The sequence below is a fragment of the Antedon mediterranea genome, chromosome 7, assembly GCF_964355755.1.
Source record: "Antedon mediterranea chromosome 7, ecAntMedi1.1, whole genome shotgun sequence".
NCBI classification, from domain to species: Eukaryota; Metazoa; Echinodermata; class Crinoidea; order Comatulida; family Antedonidae; genus Antedon; species Antedon mediterranea.
This window is the reverse complement of record NC_092676.1, coordinates 20,642,700-20,663,728: the sequence shown is the minus strand read 5'-3', so window position 1 is coordinate 20,663,728 and position 21,029 is coordinate 20,642,700. Positions and strand designations below refer to the sequence as shown.

Genomic DNA, 21,029 nt, shown 5'->3' with positions numbered 1-21,029 from the left:
ATAGGAGTTCTACTGTATCTCTTATTTTGTTACTTCAAAGAAAATAAATATTTATTTAAATGGAGAGAAAAACAATTCCACATTTCACTCCTCACTTAATCGCTTAATTTTTAAAACATAAAAAGAATTTACCATTATTATTAAAGATTCATTAAAATTACAAAATGGCCTATTCAAAATCTGATTTTTAATTGTTCATGTTTTTGTGGGGGCAATGCAACAAATCTCACCAAAAGGTGTTCCAAGTGTGTGATCATTTGTTGGTCCAGTTGTCACACTGCCAGTCGCCCCACTGTTTCTCAACCAATCAAAATCATCAAATGGTACATTAAAGTATGTGCACATGTCTGTCTCAAAGTCACATGTTCCTGGTTGATTGCAAATGCCATTTTTTATGTAGATGTCATCGATGGCTATGTCACCTGACCAACCATTACCAACAATACCTTCAAACACAATCTACAATAACAATTGTCATATGTTAAGATATATAATACACAAGAAACACAAGTAAGAAAACATTGGAAACTACCTGATATACCAGATTACTGAATAAAGGGCAATTTCTAATTATCAAAAATAGGCAAATCTCTATAGACTATTCGACTTATTAAAACACTTTTTGTACACTCTGAACTTTCGATCACAAGCAGTTAGTTGATAAAGATATAGCTTTGAGTAAAGTACTGCATTTTTTTGCACTATAGATTAAAAAATGTTTATCTTTTATTCTATTTGAACTATAAACACACTTACTCTGTATGGGTATTGAGCCACTACACTAACTTCTGTCAACCTCCAAAAGTCTGGGCTTGCAAAGGTTCGTGACCAGATTGCCGTTCCCTTATCACCTAACATTTCTGCGTAAACCTTCAATGCTCCCATATTATCTCCAGTCATGTGATACCAGAACCGCAGACACTGACCGTACGTTGATGGATATTCCAATGATCTTATGAGTGCCTTATCACCAAATGTTCGTGGTGAAGAAGACTCGATGTACATGTAATGACCGGCGGACGTGCCGTATGTGTGGTCATTGGATGGTCCAGTCCCACTGCTACCGGTTGAACCACTTGCAAGGGTCCAATCAAAATTATCCTTCTTATCTTGACTGTATCCACAGACATCATTACCATGTTCAAAATCACAAATGGCTAAATAAAAGTTTACAATTCAATATTTAGTCTATTTTGTGAGATACCTATTTGTATATAATACAAATGTCATAATACCCAATACAAAAAGGAAAATGAAACAGTCCAGGCACCATAGTAATTTTTCTTTTGAGTCTCTGTCCCTTGGACATCAAATATAAAAGACATACCTGGTGATGGGCAGTCACCATCAGTAAGGTAGATGTCATCTACTGAAATGTCACCCTGATAGCTAGTTCCAACTACTCCTTCAAACACAACCTGTAATGTAATCAATTTCATGCATGTTTTTCGTACATTACATTACATGAAGTTAGTCCTTAATTATCTAAAAGTATTTTACGTTTTTACTTATAAATTTGGGTACACGAATTTCAAACGTTATTTTTGAATAACCAAGTTCGTGTAGAATTATAGTAGTACTTAACATAAAACTTAAATGTTTTTCTTTTCTCTGCAAATCATTATTTTTTATTGTTATATTTTTCACATTTCTGAGGTTATATGAAGCCCATAGATGAAGTTGGAATTTGGAAAAAAAAGAAGCAAAATTAAACATACTGCAAATGAACCATTCATGAAGACCTGTGCATACTTCCACTGAAAGCCCTGGTTACCCTGTCGCTGCCATTCAAGATCGAGGGCATTGGTGTTAGCATCTTTCCTGTATATGTTCAACTTGTTGATGTTGGCACCATACATATGGTACCACCAAGTAACACACATGCCGTAGCTAGCGGTGTCAATGTTGACAGATATAAGTCTTGCTTTCTGGTTGTTAGTTTGACCACTTGTCTCAATGTAGATGTAATATCCTAGTCAACAAAGAAAGTAGCAATGTGTATAAGTACAGTATTATATAAATCCAAAGGCAAATTACTGAAAAAAATGACAATGCTGTGGGTATCAGTGGCTGGATCTCAATGGAGATACAAAAATAAAAAGCGAAAAGCTAAATCAAAACGATAAAGTAAACAGCCAGAAAAGTTACCAGAGCTTTCGGGCAACACTAGCCCTTCATCAGTGCAAGTGAAGGAATTTGGATAACGTCATAGTATAAAGCTGGCAAGTGCTGCCTGGGTGGACAGGAATAAAAGTACAGTATTATATATATACATTTATTTGCACTGATGAAGGACTAGTGTTGCTAGAAAGCTCTTCTAATTTTTCTGTATTAATTTATTGTTTTAATATACCTTATTGCTTAATTTGTATCTCCATTGCGATCCAGCCACTGATACCCACAGCAGTGTCATTTTTCAGTTATTTGCCTTTGGATTTATTTATATATATATATTTATTTAAATCCAAAGGCAAATTACTGAAAAAAATGACAATGCTGTAGGTATCATTATTTCTATTGTTAATATATTAATCTTATCTTAGGCTCTGTCTACACTATCAAACTTTATGTGACAAAAAATGTGATGTATCCATAAATGGACATAATGATGTCATATCACTACCATATTTGGGCATGTCACCACCATATTTGGGCACATCACCCTTTTTAGGCAATCCCACAACAAGGTTTTTTGTTGGAATCCGTCTTGCATTACTATATTCCTTCATTGTAATATTCAGTTTCCATTAATTTAATTTAGTTGCTTCTCAATGTAATCCACAACCAACAAGCCAAACTAAAACTTTTACATTAACAACTGTGTATTGTGTAACATTTTACCATTGGGGCTGAGTGTAGTATGATCAAACCCTGGTCCAGTGTCTACCGATGATGTGGAGCCACGCTGTCTTGTCCAATCAAAGTTATCAGTTGATTTATCTTGCTTCCAGTTGCTGCAAATATTGGCTTCAAACGTACAATCAAATATACCTGGAGCTAAAGGAGAAATAAACAAAAAATAATAATGTTGCTTATTGTGTTCAAGAGAACTGAAGCTCTGTCTACACTATCAAACTTTATGTGACAAAACAAATGTGATGTGCACCTATATAGACATGATGACATCATATCACTACCATATTTGGTTATATCACTACCATATTTGTGCACATCACACTTTTTTGTCACACTAGTTTGATAGTAGACAAAGCTTTATTCAAAATGTCACATTTATGGAGACTATTGAATATTAAAAAAAAGATTTTTGCATACGGTTTTTATGGTAAATGTAAGATCAAATGAGTTCTTAGGCATTGCAGTAAGAAACATACATTTGAATACTACAGTATTCACAGTATTTTGAAGAAAAAAAGTAATTTGATTAAAATAAAAAATAACAATTTAAATAGCAATGCTATAACTTGCTGTTTGTTGATATAGTTTTTTTCATATTTTCATGATTAAAATTATGGAACAAGTGAATAAGGCTTCATTTATTTCTCCATTTTCTCAATAATGGAAATTTATTTGCAGTACAATGTCTACCAATGTCTACATACTGTGAGTTGGTATTGGTGCCTGAGTAGGAGCTCTAGTAGTTGGTATAATAAGACTATCGCAAGTTCCAATTTCCATGTCTATGTCATCTAAAGCAATATCGCCTGTGTAAGAGCCAGCATAGGTGGCTTCAAATATAATCTGTTTCAAAAAAATTTTATATGATTACCATACAATCATTTTAACCTTTGAATTTTGTTCTGAAGCTACACTTACGAAAACCATTTCCCTGGACATTCACCAAGCAAAAGCAAGTAGCTAGGAAAATACTGTAGAAAAAATTCACCTGAATAAAATTCTTAACTATATATCTTCTACACAAACTAAACAGTGGTTTTTTCTGGGTTAGGAGTGAGATACCTATCTGTATTGCAATTGTAGTCATTATACAGGTAGGGTTCTCACAAAATTGACTTTTACACTAAATTAAAAGCAATGTTGGTAGTCTATGACAATTTCTTTTCATTTGAACTAATTTACTCTCTTCCAATGTTGATTTTTACACAATGAAATTCGAAAGGAATATATGGATGATGTTATGTGTGGGATTGTTCTATTTTCTTTTAGAGGGGTGAATAATGACAATTGTAGTGTCCCTACAGGTAGGAATCTCATGTAATAGACATAATTATACACTGTACCTGAAATTCTCGCGGACTGATAACTTCCAAGTTTCCATGTATCCATACATTGCCTTGATCACCAGAGCGTTTCCAGAGCAACGTTTTCAAACGGGAATCATCCTCAGAATACACGTTGAGTGAGCCGATGGTTGAACCGTACATGTGATACCAGAAATCAACGCAAGACACAGCTGTAGGGTCAAGATGCTGACTCAGCAGCTGAGCATTGTCTCCAATCGTCATGCCACTGAGTGATGTCTCAAAAAACACATAGAATCCTTTAAAAAATGTGATATTAGACAAATTAAGGTATGGACAACTAGTTATTCGTCTGAGCACCAGTTACTTAATGAGAGATAGGATTTTTGCAACATTTCTGTACATTGTTGCGGACTATTTTCTGTATTAATGTACTTCATCAGATTAGCAGCTCCATGGGCAATCAAGGGACATCGATATAGACGGGACAGTTTCCAATAAAATGAACGAGGGGCAATATATGTTTTAACACTACAACCTTATTCAGGGGACACCCCTATTATGGGGACATTTTATTAATCCTGAAGGAGTACTACTGCATTACTGTTTCATTCATATTACTATTCACACTTATCAACAATGTGTATATAATGTGTGTAAAGATGAGTGAGTGAGTGAATAATCCTATGACCGTTTAACATAACCGTATGCATAATATAATCTTTATTGACTGTTTAACAGTATAGATATACAGTACCTTGGTCTGAATTAGTGGTATGATCCGTTGTTGGTCCTGTATAAGAGCTTGGTGTATTACCATTGGCACGCAGCCAGTCCCAGTCATCAAAGTTATCATTTGTCCAAGCACACATATCCGATTCAAAATCACAAAAGCCTGAAAATGAAATAATTAACTTTTATAATATTTCTCAACTATGATGTTTTCACTCAGTATGTAAGATAAAAAAGAAAGAAGAATTTCCCTACCTGGGCGTCCACAGGAGCCAGTGGTAATCTCAACATCATCAATGGCAATATCGCCCTGGTAGTTTGAGCCTACCACACCTTCAATAATTATCTGATATTGATGTGCAGCTGACACAGATATTTGAGTAAAGCGCCACTGATCATTTAAGTCACCTAAAAACAAAAATAATAATAATCGTAATAAACTAGAGGATTTGAAAAATGTGGCCTGTAGGCTGTTCACAAACAAACCCACCAACAAACAGGGGAGAAAACATTACTTTGCCTCCAATGTGGACATAATGATAATTAATGAATGGACATGTTCTTTCAGTGCTTATACATAACCAAGCTTAGATATTTATAAGTCTACTCAGGTGTGTTCACTCAAAAACAAGAATAAGAATGTTCTGTATTTTGTGTGATACTTAAAATAACAAATTTGATTCACACCTGACTTGGTCCAAAGCGGAGCACTCTCAATATTGGTGACAAGATCTTTAGAGTACACAGTCATGGTACCAATACCACTTCCATACATATGGTACCACATCTGAAGACATTCTCCTTGCGTGTCGGGATAAGTGGGACTGAGTATCCGTGCAATATCACCAGCTACACGAGGAGACGATGTCTCAATGTATCCAAAGTATCCTGTAACAAAAACCGACAATAATAATGAATATTTTCAATTACTTTGCTTTGACATCATTTGTATATTGGTGTATGTATACTATTCGTTGTGTGTTTATTAGTTAATGTACATCAAATATAGCTATCTTAAGTCTGTTTTCCACTTGGCCAATTTATTCACGTTATTCAAAAGAGTTGACAAATGCCTACATACATCTGTGACATGAAAAAATGCACAACCAATCAGAATTCAGATATATTCATTCATGCAAATATGTTCGCTAATGGAAAATAGGCTTCACCTGTTACTTCGCTATGACAGCATTTGCATATTGATGGATAGCTATTTTATACTGTATGCTGTGTGTTTATTTGTTGGTGTAAAACGCAATGTCAAAGAGCTACTGTATTAAAAGTAGTAACAAATAACCTATAAAATCAAGCAATCGCAATTTTATAAAACAATTGTAACAAGTACTAGTAATACAGCGTTCATATACCCAGGGAAGAGTAAAATTTAACTCTTCCCTGATATACCAGTAACTTAGATTTCCTACTGTAGTGTCTATAGACACGGCGACCGAGAGGTCAAAGGTTGTAGAGCACATAAAGTGTGTGTGCGGTTTTGTTGTGCTGCGAGCACGCCATATCGATAATAAAGGCACCGTTGTTTGTGTTAAATAGAGTTAACCCGTCTCGTGTTATTACTACATTGTTATGACGACTAAGAGAGTAAGTGTATAGGAACTTACAGAGGTAACTAACTTTACAGTGGCGACGAGTATAAATTTATAGAATGGCTTTTCAGGTAAGCCCAATTGCCGGTTTTGATACGACGGACAGCCAAGCCCTCGAACAACGTTGGGAAAAATGGCGGAAATCTTTTGAGTTGTACATAGTTGCGAGCAACGTCAAAAACATCCAGCAAAAGAAGGCTATATTATTACATACAGCAGGGGAAGGAGTACAGGAGTTATTTGAAACGTTAACAAAGGAAGATGACACTTATGAAAAAGCAATCGAAGCGCTAAATGCTTATTTTTTGCCGAAGAAAAATGTTGCGTTTGAAAGGCATGTTTATCGACAAGCTGTGCAGGAGAACGGGGAAACGATGGACAGTTTTGCTACACGCCTGAAGAAATTGATAAAAACATGTGAGTACGAAACTGAACTAGAAAAAGATATGATAAGAGATCAAATAATTGAAAAGTGTAGATCAAAGAAGTTGAGAATTAGATTGCTTAGAGAGGAAAAATTAACATTAGACAAAGCGTTAGAAATAGCACGGGCACATGAGCTAGCGGACACGCAGGCCCATCAAATGGAAGCTTCGAGATTACAGACCACGCAACAACAACAAGGTAGTAGCGTCGAAGGCGCGTACGCGATGAGTCAAAACAACCGCCGCGAAGTCGCGATGGTAACCGAAAAAAGTGGGCGGAGTCTAAGAAAAGTTACAGTAGTAGTGCTTCGAGCTCGAGTGGAGGAGATAAGACGTGTTATCGTTGTGGCAAACCAGGTCACATAGCTAAAGCTTGTAGTGTTGTGAATAACAAGAAATGTCATAATTGCGGAAAATCTGGACATTTTGCGGTAGTGTGCCAGTCAAAAAAACCAAGTAATCACTCAAGAAAGTCTAAACCAAGAAAAGTGTATCAAACCACGACGAACAGTAGTTCTGATAGTGATACTGATAACTCTGAGACTTTATTTGTTATAAAAACAAAAGATACTAAACCATTGTGTACTGTAAATGTTAACGGTAAAGATGTAAGGTGTTTGATTGATTCAGGAGCCAGTGTAAATATTATTAATTATGATATTGCTAGAGAATTAAACATAAAGATTAGGCCTAGCAAGATGAAAGTGTATACTTATGGATCAAAAGAACCATTAAGAGTAAAAGGAGAGTTTGATGCCTATGTGCATTATGGAAAAAAAGGTATAAATACAACATTTGTGGTAATTGATAATAAGGAATGTTGTACAATCCTTGGGTATAGAGGTGCAAGTGATCTTAACATATTAAAGATAGATATGTTGTGTAATGTCCAAGTCAATGACAAAAATGATCAGTTGTTTAACGAATACAAGGATGTCTTTACCGGAGTTGGTAAATTAAAGAATTATGAATTAAAGATACATATTGATGATAAGGTACAGCCCATAGTTCAACCACAAAGAAGAATTCCTTTTAACTTAAGAAATGCAGTAGAAAGAAAGTTAAATGAGTTGTTAGATCATGACATAATAGAGCCGGTACAGGGTCCCACATCGTGGATATCACCACCAGTTTTTGTACCTAAGAAAAATAGTGATGATTTGAGAATGTGTATAGATATGCGTAGGGCAAATGAGGCCATAATGAGGGTTAGATATCCCATACCGACGATTGAAGAAGTTTTACATGACATGAATGGAGCCACACTATTCTCGAAAATAGATCTTAAATGGGGGTTCCACCAAATTGAACTGGATGATAAGTCACGTGACATAACTACATTCATAACACATTGTGGGTTATTTAGGTTTAAACGTCTCATGTTCGGTATTACAAGTGCCCCTGAAATGTTCCAGCATATCATGGAACAAGTACTGGCAAAATGTAAAGGGGTAAAGGTAATTGCCGATGACATAGTGGTGTATGGTTGTAATCAGAAAGAGCATGACGTAAATCTAAAGAATGTATTAAATACATTAAGAGAAAGAGGGTTAACGGCAAACTTGGACAAATGCAAGTTTGGTCTAGATAAGTTAGATTATATGGGAAATGTATTGTCCAAAGATGGATTAGAGGTGTCTAAACAAAAAGTAGTTGCTGTGAAAGAAGCAAAGGTTCCGACAAATGTTGCGGAAGTTAGAAGTTTCTTAGGTTTGGTCGGGTATTGTGGAAGATATATAAATAATCTTTCAACAAGGGAAGAACCATTACGAAAATTAACACGGGCAAAACAACCCTGGGTCTGGGGTAAAGAACAAAATGATTCTTTAAATGACCTGAAGAATGCACTTACAAGTGCAGAAGCAATGGCATATTACAATAACAAGGCTAAAACACAAGTTATAACTGATGCTAGCCCAGTTGGGGTAGGGGCAATTCTAGTACAAAAACAGGATGATGGCATGTTTAAGCCTGTGTTGTATGCCAGTAGATCGCTAACTGATGTCGAACGGAGGTATTCCCAAACAGAAAAAGAGGCCCTGGGGATAGTTTGGGCATGTGAGAGGTTCCATTTGTATCTGTACGGAATTAAGTTTGATTTAATTACAGATCATAAACCGTTAGAGGTTATTTACTCAGCACGATCGAAACCATCAGCGAGAATAGAACGCTGGGTTTTAAGATTACAACGGTATACTTTTAGTGTTATCTATAGACCAGGAAGGTTAAATGCTGCTGATGCCCTCTCAAGATTGCCACTTGTAGTAGAGTCTAAGAGAAATGTAGCTGAAGAGTATATATATTTTGTTGCAAAGAGTGCAACACCAATGGCCTTAACCACTAAAGAAATAGAACAAGTTTCAATGAAAGACGAAACAATGATATGCTTAAGGGAAGCAATCACTAATAATAATTGGTCAAATCCAAAAGTAGAAAGCTTCAAACATGTAAGAACGGAGCTAGCAGTAATAGGGAAGTTGATTTTAAGGCAACATAGAATTGTAGTGCCAGAAGAGTTAAGGAAACAAGTATTGAATTTGGCACATGAGGGACACCAAGGCATAGTAAAATGTAAATCTAGATTAAGGACAAAGGTTTGGTGGCCTGGAATCGATAGAGAAATTGAGAATTATGTAAAAGTGTGTCAGGCTTGTCAGGTAGTCGATAGACAAAGTAGACCTGAACCAATGAAACCAACCGATCTGCCACAAAAGCCATGGCAGCATATTGGTATTGATTTGTGTGGTCCGTTTCCTGGAGGGGAAAGCTTATTAGTAGCAGTGGACTATTATTCTAGATGGTTTGAGGTAGGTGTACTACACTCAACCACAGCAGGGAAAGTGATTGAGACCTTAGATAATTGGTTCACAACTCACGGATTACCAGAGATGATCGTGAGTGATAATGGTCCTCAGTTTAGAGGTGATGAGTTTAAGAGGTTCGTAAATGAGAACGGAATTTCTCACAGAAAAACTACACCTTATTCTCCTCAAGCAAACGGAGAAGTTGAAAGGCAGAATAAAACACTCCTAAAAGCTATTAGAGCAATGTCTGCCGAAGGGAAAGTGTGGAAGAGAGAGATTAATAAGTTTCTGTTGGCGTACAGAACAACACCACACTGTGTTACTGGTGAAAGTCCAGCACAATTGATGTATGGTAGACAACTCAGGACCAAGTTGCCTGAGATGGGTAATGAAGGGAGAGACCCAAACGATGATGATATTAGAGTTAAGGATTATGAAAGTAAAGTAAAACAGAAGGAATATTGGGATAAAAGAAAGAAATCGAAAGAATCAGAAATTAAGAAAGGAGATAAAGTGTTTGTGAAACAGGATAAGAAAAATAAGTTGAGTACGACTTATGGAGAGATGCCATATAGTGTAATAGAAAAGAAGGGAAACAGTGTTCAGATCGAAAACGATGAAGGTGTACAGAATCGAAGAAATGTAAAAGACCTTAAAAAGATTGAGTTTGAAAAGGGTAATGAGAAAGTAAATGAATCTGATGTTACAGAGTAGAAGTTTATAGTTTTAATGTTAGTTAATTTTAGTTTGTTATCTTAAATGAGAAAAGAAGGGATGTAGTGTCTATAGACACGGCGACCGAGAGGTCAAAGGTTGTAGAGCACATAAAGTGTGTGTGCGGTTTTGTTGTGCTGCGAGCACGCCATATCGATAATAAAGGCACCGTTGTTTGTGTTAAATAGAGTTAACCCGTCTCGTGTTATTACTACATTGTTATGACGACTAAGAGAGTAAGTGTATAGGAACTTACAGAGGTAACTAACTTTACACCTACCTGCTGATGTTCCAGTTGAGTGATCAACTGTTGGCCCTGTTCCAGCAGATGGTGTACCGCCTTTACCACGTGACCAATCAAAATCATCTGATTTCTCTTGTGTCCATTCACAAAAGTCCAACTCAAAATCGCACTCACCTAAAAGATTTTTTAAAAGCTATAGTTAGCAAAAATGAATCTTCAAAAATGTATGTCTTGATACATTTATGTGTTTTTAAAAAAATGTTTAAGCATGCACTTACGAATAGCTGTGCAAGGTCCGGTAAACTGGGCGACATCATCAATAGCAATATCACCTGCATAGCTCACACCAATCTTGCCTTCAAATATCAACTATCATAAATATTTAAAATAGGCTTTAGTTAGTATATGGTATACAATAGGATGTTAAGTCAAGAAAATGTGACACTTCTTACACATATTACTGAACAGTAAACATTTTGAAGATGCTATCAGAGTCCTATAAAAGTCATACGCTAATTATAATATACTGTATGGGAAATGGTTATATTCTGATTCATCTCAGGTGGAATTTGACAAATGTCGGGATAGTCTCACATCTAAACTTTTATTATACTATTCATCTGGACTGGATTATTTTTCCAAAGGATATCTTTTTTGAAGTATTGAAATATGTTGGTTTTATTAGAATATGATATTATGGCTCCATACAACAGTTTACATACAGAAGTATTTATGTTTTTCTGTTGTTATTTGTTTAAGTGGCAACAATATGTTTCAAGCAACTTACACTCCACATATCATCACTATCAATGGACTTCTCAGCCTTGTGCCAGACATTACCCTGTGTACCAAACTTTGTAAATACCAGCTGATCATTGGAACCACTTCTCAAGTAAACATTGAGACGATCAACATGTGGGCCATACATATGGTACCAGAACTGAACACACATCGTAATAGCAGTCGTTGGGTTTTGTTTTGGAGTCATGATTCGTGCTCTATCACCTGCTACGCGTGGACTAGATGCTTCAACATAGATATAGTAACCTAGAAAACAAAAATAAGATGTTTGCTTTATTAAAAATAAAGTTATTAAAAGGTATAACAGATCATGCAAAACACAGGTTGTCTCTCTCTAGAAGACCCTATCTGTCAGAGCAAAATCAAAGTTCAATGACAATAAATTGTGTACTAAATGCAAAGATAATAAAACAATTAAAAGTAAAACGAATATTTATCTATCAAAACTGGAATAGAATCACACTTACAGAAATTTTCCAAACATTGTTTTAAAAAAAACAATGACAAATGTACTTACTCAATTGGTACAACTAAAAAGACTTGAAAAAAGACAACAATTTAATTTACTGTGCAGTAATACATCCCTGTGATAATAATAACTGTATAAAAGATATTCCACATAAATAGATGCAGCACCCACCTGTTCCTAAGGTATGATCAGTTGAAGGTCCGGTATCTGTACTAGATGTTGAGCCTTTGTTTCGTGTCCAGTTGAATTCATCATCGTTTAGTTGTTTATAATTACACAAACCTGTCTCAAATTGGCAATTCATTGCTGAAAAAACAAACATGGACAATTAATGATCCATTACTGTCAAAGAAAAATACAATCAATACAACAGTGCTGTAATTACACAAGTATCAGCATCTTTTTGGCCACAAGGAAAGTATTTGAACTCAAGTGTGGTGTAAAAGGTAGAAAGTTCTTGGACTACTTCTTTTCTTAGAATGAGATTATAGTTGTAAACACACAACTTTAAGTCTTAGGCTCTGTCTACACTATCAAACACAAAGTGTGATGTGCCCATATAGGGTACTGATATGCCCAAATATGGTAGTGATATGACATTATCATGTCCATATATGAGCACATCTCATTTTTTTGTCACATAAGTTTGATAGTGTAGACAAAGCTTTAGGTCATCTCTGACACTGTTACAGTATTTATTTCTTAAGTGGGTTGTGATTTATCCTAATTGTACTATACTTGTAATGCACGATTATATAATGGAGGAAATACTTTAGACTCTACTGTTCCATTTGTATTCTGCAATGTCAGTTCTACTGGTAGGAAGTTATGAATTATTATCATACTATAAGAACATCATTGTGCTTAACTAGAAATTGCAAAGTTGGGTATTCATTGGATAACAAAAGACCACCAACGGTCTATGCAGTGTACAATCGTCGCATGCAATATTTGATTTTCAACCGCAGAGAGCAAAAGCCCTAAAAAAAATGTATACTTACGTAATGCTGGGGCAAGTGTTGTCTGTATTCCTTGTCCAGGGCAGCCAACAGCCTCAATATCTATGTCGTCTAAAGCAATGTCACCAGTATAAGTGGTTCCATAAGTAGCCTCAAAAACAATCTAAACATCAATACATAGATATTGGTAATAATAATAAACGTTTATAAAACGCTGTTTACTAATTATGAATCAGGTGAGATTTTAAAAGTGACTTGAATTGAGATTTACATTTATGGATATAGAGTATAGCTGGGTGCAAACAAAAATTGAAATAAGATTTAAGGTGTGTTTTTTATTAATATGTATACAATATTTAACGAGAGTAATCCATGCATGTCTTACTTTCAAAAGAAGGTCACACTACTTTCATGCTCTTTATATTAAGGTATTAATTTTACCTGAAATTCTGTTGAGCTAACAAGATTTGAAATACCCTGGAACCACTTGTCTCCTTGGTCACCAAAAAGTGTCCAAATTATTCTCATGTTACCCTGGTCATCTTTGATGTAAACATTCAAATCTCCAGTTCCTGGTGAAGAACGAATACATTGTTTGATTTGTTTCTATTTTTATTAGATTATTTCTATGAGTTTAGTAGCTCGCATTGTTTCTACTTTGTACGAAGATAAAAAATGCGCTACCAATCAGAGCTCAGGAAATGAGCTGACACGTTCATGAGCACGCCTGCGAACCAAGCAATGAACATGAAAATCACAGCTATTTGCTCTTGTAGTGGAAGGGGTAGCAAGATTGTTTTTCTCTGCAGAGCGTTGAATTTGCGCAAACAAACTTACCTAGTGGAAAATTAGTTTAAGAAGTGGAAATTTCTGTTTTTATTAGATTATTTCCTCTTTAGAGGATGGGCCAATCCTGGAGGTACTGCAATACCAGGCCAACCCAGCCAAAAGGCCGAGAAGCGATACAGATAATTAAAATGTTTACATTCTACAACCTTGCTGGTGCAATATTGGTGTTGAATTGTAGTAATTAAATTTTAAACTTTTGTCAATTAAAAGAATTGTTGTCGGAATTATTTTACTAATATATCATAAGAATATTGCTCACCCTGTTTTATTTCTTATGAAAATATAGACTTTTAATATCCTTCATTAAATATATTATATTTTGTAATACTTATTAAATGTTTGAATATTCATGAGTTTAACACATGAATGACTCTATTGTAATGTCGTTGACCAATGAAAGGCAATTATTCATAGGCCTACACATACCAAACAATGTGTTCTAAATACATGAGGGTGTGGACCTTTTTTGACAATAAAAGGTGGTACCTAGCAGTAGTATCATTCCATTAATTAATCAATGTAGTGTATATTTTAAATAGTGTGTAATAATTACCTTGACCATACATGTGATACCAAAAGTATAAACAAGCATCATTTGTGCTAGGAAGGTGTTCTGATACAAACATAGCATTAGACCCTACTCCTAGATTTCCAGAACTCATCTCAACAAACATGTAGTAGCCTGTAGTACAAAAAAAAGATATCATAATAGTTCACCAGGTTTTAGGAGGAACAGGTACAAAATAAGTATACAAGTACACAGGAGGCATACAGGTACCCAAGAGGTTATACGATTTCCAAAATCACATAAAAATATTTAACATCATTTAAAGACAACTACTTGTATACAGAAGCATTTCCAATAATTGAAGACATTTAAAGGTACCAATAAAAAGAATTTTCAATAGATACTGGTGACATAATTCTCTATGTTTTTTAAACAATGACTATTTACTATGGTATAAGTATTCCAGAAATAAACTTTTCTGGGATTTTTTATTCTTAGCAACACTTTGGTTTTATTGATATTCAAACATATACTGTTTGAATGGCGAAAATCAATATGCTGATATAAAGTTTCCGGGTCAATGGGATTTTGGTTGAATTTAACAGTTTATTTTGTCTTTTTATAAGTGAAAACATTTTTTTTTTACGGAAGTGATTCACTTCAAAATTACAAAATGGTATATTCAAAGTCAAATTTTACTAATCTTAATTTTTTTATGTTTCTGGGGGACAACACATCTGTAAAAATAATAATAAACCTTACCAAATGATGTTCCACTAGTATGATCAATGGTCGGGCCTGTATATGCACTTGGAGTGCTCCCTGCATTCCGTAGCCAATCAAAGCTATCCAATGTAGGCTCATTAATCCAACCACATTTGTCAATTTCAAAGTCACAGAAACCTGAATTAAGAATCAAATAAAAGAGTGTAACAAAAAGCTCAAAATTACACTAATAAAATATTTATTTTCCGACATGTTCTGTTTTTATTAGATTATTCCCTCTTTAGAGGATGGGCCGATCCTGGAGGTACTGCAATACCAGGCCAACCCGTGACCAGGATGGGCAAGCTCCTATTTCATGGCCTACAGTAGGTTAAAAAATCAGTTTAATATAGAAGCTCAATGAGCAGCATTTCAGATATTAAGCTGAAAAGAACAGATATTACACATGATCTTAGCCAAAAGGCCGAGAAGCAATACTGACCACAATGAAACTATAGAGTATGTTTGTTACAGTGTTCATGTTGCAGTAATGGTGTTGAATGCAGTAATCCAAGTAATGTTTGTTTAACAATAATCACAAGTGATAGTAGTGGTAGTGGTAGTGGTAGTGGTAGTGGTAGTGGTAGTGGTAGTGGTAGTAGTAGTAGTAGTAGTAGTAAAACACTAATTTACATATTTTAATAAATAAATAAAAATAATAAACAATGTCATATTTAACATAATTTATATATTCATGAGCTTTACACATGGTTGACTCTATTTGTAATAGCTTCCACAATGGAAAGAATCTGCAAGGACAACAATACAACAACAAAAACATTGTATTTCAATATGGGTTTGCCAAAACTGTGTATTGTTTGAAGAAAACGTTAATGAACAACTCCCTGAATACATAGAATTTACAAGTCTTTTGTGTTTTTATTTTCTAATATCACTTAGGTTAAACTAAAATATGTTTTACTATATTTTTTGTTATGAAGTTCAAATGCAGTAAAAAATAAAATTACAAAACAATATCCTTGCTTCAAATGCAGTAATATATCAAAGTAGAATAATATAACAATATTGCTGCATATTACAATTCTTTATTTCAGACAAACTGTTCATATGAAACATAAAAATACAATAAAAAAGAGAAAGGAAAGCATTATGTGACAACCGTCATGGAGTGAGGACCAAGAATTCTCTCTCCACTTAAATTACATATGAAATCTACAAAAAACAACAGGAAATATTAGGACTAATTTAAAACATACCTCTCCTTCCACATGTTCCTGGTACAATGGAAACATCATCCACGGCTATGTCACCCTGATAGTTGGAGCCTACTTCCCCTTCTATCACTACATTATATGCATGTCCAACCTTGATGGTAGTTTGAGCAAATCGCCAAGCATTGTCATTGTAGCCTATAGATTTGAAAACAAACGTCTAGTGAAATATTTACTTTTTACAAATCATTGAAATGATATCCTTTAAAATAATATTTGATATTAGGATTCTCAGTATGCCTTATTTGTTTATTTATCATTATTTCAAATATCATATCTATAGAATAAACAGTACATAATAAAGAAAAGCTATTATACAATCTATATACATTTAGGTTGACTTAACTAAAAAAGTACAGTTATTTTTAAATATGAGACATCTGGTACTTAAAGGCATGTTATAAAGAATAAAGAATAAAGCATTATGCACGCCAAGACAATCTAACAACAGGATGCTGAGCTCAGGAGATCAAATGGTTTATCTGATGCTGTGACACGATCAGTCCCACGTCCCTTAACTGACAATGCGCGCCGCAGAGAATATGTACATTGTACGGTGCTGTTGATATTTGTTGCAGCCAGACATAAGATCTAAGGACTGTTACGAGTTTCTATCTAGGCAAAGCAAGCTCAGTCAGTGCCATGTTGTTATATTTCCTTCTGTACACTAGCCTATATTTTTTAACAATGATATCTAGTAATTATTATTAAAAAAGGAAATATTTATCTTATTATCACTAATACTTACTATTCACTTCAAAGAAATCAGTATACACATTGGTGATAGTGTCTAAGGCTCGAACACGTAGACTACCGATACCAGAACCATACATATGGAACCAGAAGCGCATACATTCCCCAAAAGTGTCGTCAAAAACAGGACTGACGATACGAGCAATATCACCTTTAACTCGTGGTGATGATGTTTCAATGTAGGCAAACATTCCTGAAGGAAAAGGGAAAAATTAATCATTTAAACCCAGATGTTCATAACGACTTTAAAGCCGATTTCCCACTAGGCAAATTTGTTAGCGCAAGTTTCTGTCTGTCATACTCCCTTATTTTAAAAAATTCGACTTCATTGAGATGACGCGTTTATGAGCACTCCTGCGAAACGAAAAGTTCAACAGACAAACAATGTAAATGAAAATCACAGGTATTTGCTCTTGTAGTGTAAAGTGTAGCACAATTGTACTTCTCTGCAAAGCATTGGATTTGTGGGAAATTAGTTTAAGAAGTGAAAATAAAAATGAAAATATTAAAATCAAATTTATGATAATACATGTATGATTAAAAGATTATTTTAATCATATATATACTTCAAATATATAAATATACTTCAAATATAAAATATATATAATTCAACATAAAAAAAAAATCCTCATTAAAAGCAGTCTTACCAGTTTCGGTACCCATAGTATGATCAATCTGTGGTCCAGTGCCTAATGATGCTGTGCCGTTGTTACCTATCGACCAATCAAAATCATCGGTATCATCTTGTGTCCATGAGCAGAAACCAGTTTCAAAATTGCATTCCTCTGAAAAAAATTATAACATACTGTATTATAGTACTAATAATAAAAAATTTAATTTAATGATAGGAATACAATTCTGTTGAAAGATACTGTATATTTTTTACTTTAACAAAATAGATTACTAACTTGTAGGTTGACATGGTCCTTCCTCCAAGAATGTGTCATCTATGGCGATATCACCAGTAAAGGTATCACCTCGGATTGCTTCAAACACAATCTGCCAGACAAAAGTATCATTATTGGTCTAATACAATAATGTAAAAAATATTGTGTACAAAACCAAAATCAACACTTACCAATTACAATATTTCTTGTATTAATCTATTATAAAAAGGTTCATTATTTTTACAAAACGTCAAAGATTGCAGGAAACGTGTCTTTAATCTATTATAAAAAGGTATGCAACAGATTTATATGATTTTGTTTGGGAATTTTATTAAATAAATGTGTTGGTACAAACGAGCCTAATACATGAAGGAGAAGAATTACCTGCCAACTCTTTTTCGTACTGACAATAGTCAGTTCTGCTTTGAGCCACTGGTTTCCTTGGGTCTGATACCTTGTCCACAGTCTTGTTTCAACACTTGCTTGTTTGAGATAGACGTTGAGTGTGTCAATAGACAAGCCAAACATGTGATACCAGAAACTGAAGCAGCCCTGCTTATTATTATTTTTGTAACCAACTTGTGGATGGGATATCAGACGGGCACGGTATCCAGGTAGGGTTGGTGAAGAAGTTTCAATGTACAAGTAATAACCTAAACAATATAAAATTTATTATTATGTTTGTTTGGAGTTTATGGTATTAAGATAAAAGAAAAGAAGTAAAACCAACCAACCAACCGTTTGTAATTCAATTAACCTATGCTTCAGTTAGGATAGTTGCAAAGATTGGCAGATTCAATTGAATGTGGAGGTGGAAGGGCTTAGACAGCCAATCCTTATTGGTTTATGTTGCTAATGTAATGGTGTAAACAAGTTTAGAAAAACAGTTAATTTAATAATATACTGTATTTAATTTCTCAATTCATAACCTTGTAAATAAATCAGTGTCCTTTTATGTATTCATGATCAATTAAATAAATTAAACTGACCATTCCCCAAAGTGTGATCAAATCCAGGGCCTGTTGTTGTTGATGGAGTTTGACTGTTAGTTCTTGTCCAATCAAATTCATCGTTACTGTCCTGATACCATCCACATAAATCCTTCTCAAACGTGCAATCCATTTCTGTAAAAAATATTATTATGTCCAAATAAAAATCCTGAATCAATTAACATATTTGTATAGAACATTCTCACTGATAATATGTATCTTACCACTTGTAGCAGGAACGTCAGTACTGTGACAGTTGTAGTATGTGATGCCATCTATGGCAACGTTGGTGTTAACAGATCCAACAGCAAAGTCAGGATCTGCTTCTATCTCAAACTAATAAAAAGAAACAAATGCAACATGAAACTGTGAAAGGGTATTTTATTAAAAAGCACTGTAAGCTATAACGAATACTGGTTAAAAAGTAAAAGAGAAAAGATTAACAATAATACTATTTAATTAAAGTGGTTTTTAGTTATAGGTAATATTTAAGTCTAATAGTCGACATCCCATTGTAAAAATAATAATAATCAGTAGAGATCGTTTTAAGCTCTGTCTACGCTATCAAACTAGTTAGACAAACTGATTGTGATGCACACAAATATGGTAGTGATATGACATCATTGTGTCCATATATGGGCACATTACATTTTTTTGTCACATAAACTTTGATAGTGTATAGACAGAGCTTTACAAGAAAATGTATTACTTACGTGATACCCAGCAGGGTGGTTTCCTACGGCTACCACAGCCTGAACCCACTTGTTACCCTTAGCATTGAATATGGAGAAAGCCTTGTAGCTGTCAAAAGTGTTGGTTGAACTTTGAACCCAAAGAGCAAGTTCACCAGTGTCAGCTCCACGCATGTGGTAGTAGAATTCAACCTGACACCCAGAACCAATTTCTCCGAATGTTGGTGTGACTAGGTAAGCAGCACTATAAAACTGTGAGTTTGTGCCTTCTACAGCCATGTAGAAGCCAGGGCCTAAAGACGGGAAAACAAACAATAACAATTGCATATTTAATCTGTGTTTCAATTGAGATCAACCCACTGTTATACATTTAAATTCCGTATCTAAATTCTACAAATATTTGTCTGGGTATTATGTTATATCATGGAGAAATAAGTTTTTTAGTATAATTACTGTTTTTATCGTTGTGATGATCCAACGCTGGTTGATTTGGTTTGTTGCCACCCTTTTCTCTCCTCCACACAAACTGCCCTCTACTGTCATCTCTTAAACCACAAAGGTCAGCATTATCAAATTCACATTGACCTTTTAAAATAAAATGACAACTTACTTCATCTATGAGGCAACCATATTTGTAATGTAAGTTGGTGGAAACATACAACGTTACATCATTGTTACAGGAAATTGTTATTAGTCTTAATTTAAAAATAACAGAAGATGATTAAGAAAGAGTAATAACACTACAGATATTTTTAATCAATATCAGGAAATATTTTTAAACCTGAATCTATCATATATTATTTACTTTGCCATTTTCTAACCATAACATACATGAAACAGAACAAAATGTAAATCAATAAGGTAAGATTACCAAAAGATTAAAAAAAAAATGACAGTTGAGAGGCTCTCCACAAATAAATTAAGAGAAACAAATACAAGAAAACACTATCTAACTATCAGAATCTAATAAACTGCTCTAATTTATTAATTGATTAATCTGGCAATAACTGTAATGTTTTCTCTTTTTCTATTTGTTGATTTAGTTTACTATTGAACTGAGTTAAACTTACCACATTTCTGTTCATCATTCCCAGTTGGACATTGTTCGAAGAAGTCACAAACCTGATCCATAGGGAGACAGGTCAGACCATCTCCACAATTAAAGAAATTATCTCCACAAGGATTTGGTACCGGAACTGGAGTAGTGCCAACTGGAAGTATACCAGTGTAGACAACACACTCTGGTACAAAGCTGATGTCATCGACACCAATGGCACCATCATCACCATTACCAACAGTGGCCTCTATAATAACCTGAAAGAGAGATAGTTTGTAAATTTGCTCTTTTACATATTTTTGCTACTGCATGCATCCATGCATGGAGAATCAAAATAGTTAGTTATTATCTTTGTTATATTACCTGGAAGTGATCAAATTCAAAA

General features: G+C 34.4%; 1 protein-coding gene and 1 non-coding gene across 2 annotated transcripts; both read right to left on the bottom strand.

The window, feature by feature from the left end:
- Positions 1 to 195: 195 nt before the first annotated feature.
- On the bottom strand, positions 196 to 19,202 carry LOC140055489 (MAM and LDL-receptor class A domain-containing protein 1-like). Its single transcript, XM_072100831.1, has 24 exons — positions 19,120 to 19,202; positions 18,896 to 19,030; positions 18,291 to 18,559; positions 17,928 to 18,045; positions 17,667 to 17,804; positions 17,015 to 17,212; positions 16,252 to 16,404; positions 15,032 to 15,172; positions 14,315 to 14,443; positions 13,354 to 13,484; positions 12,955 to 13,075; positions 12,125 to 12,259; positions 11,471 to 11,730; positions 10,962 to 11,052; positions 10,550 to 10,857; positions 8,921 to 8,999; positions 5,580 to 5,780; positions 5,148 to 5,300; positions 4,918 to 5,055; positions 2,842 to 2,997; positions 1,719 to 1,972; positions 1,328 to 1,418; positions 757 to 1,157; positions 196 to 459 (listed from the first exon to the last, which is right to left on the bottom strand). The coding sequence occupies exons 2-24, from the start codon at positions 19,026 to 19,028 to the stop codon at positions 196 to 198; spliced, it is 4,062 nt and encodes a 1,353-aa protein (XP_071956932.1). The 5' UTR covers positions 19,029 to 19,030; positions 19,120 to 19,202.
- On the bottom strand, positions 15,278 to 15,470 carry LOC140055777 (U2 spliceosomal RNA). The gene has a single exon (XR_011846700.1). It is a non-coding gene; the product is annotated as a U2 spliceosomal RNA (small nuclear RNA).
- Positions 19,203 to 21,029: the final 1,827 nt, after the last annotated feature.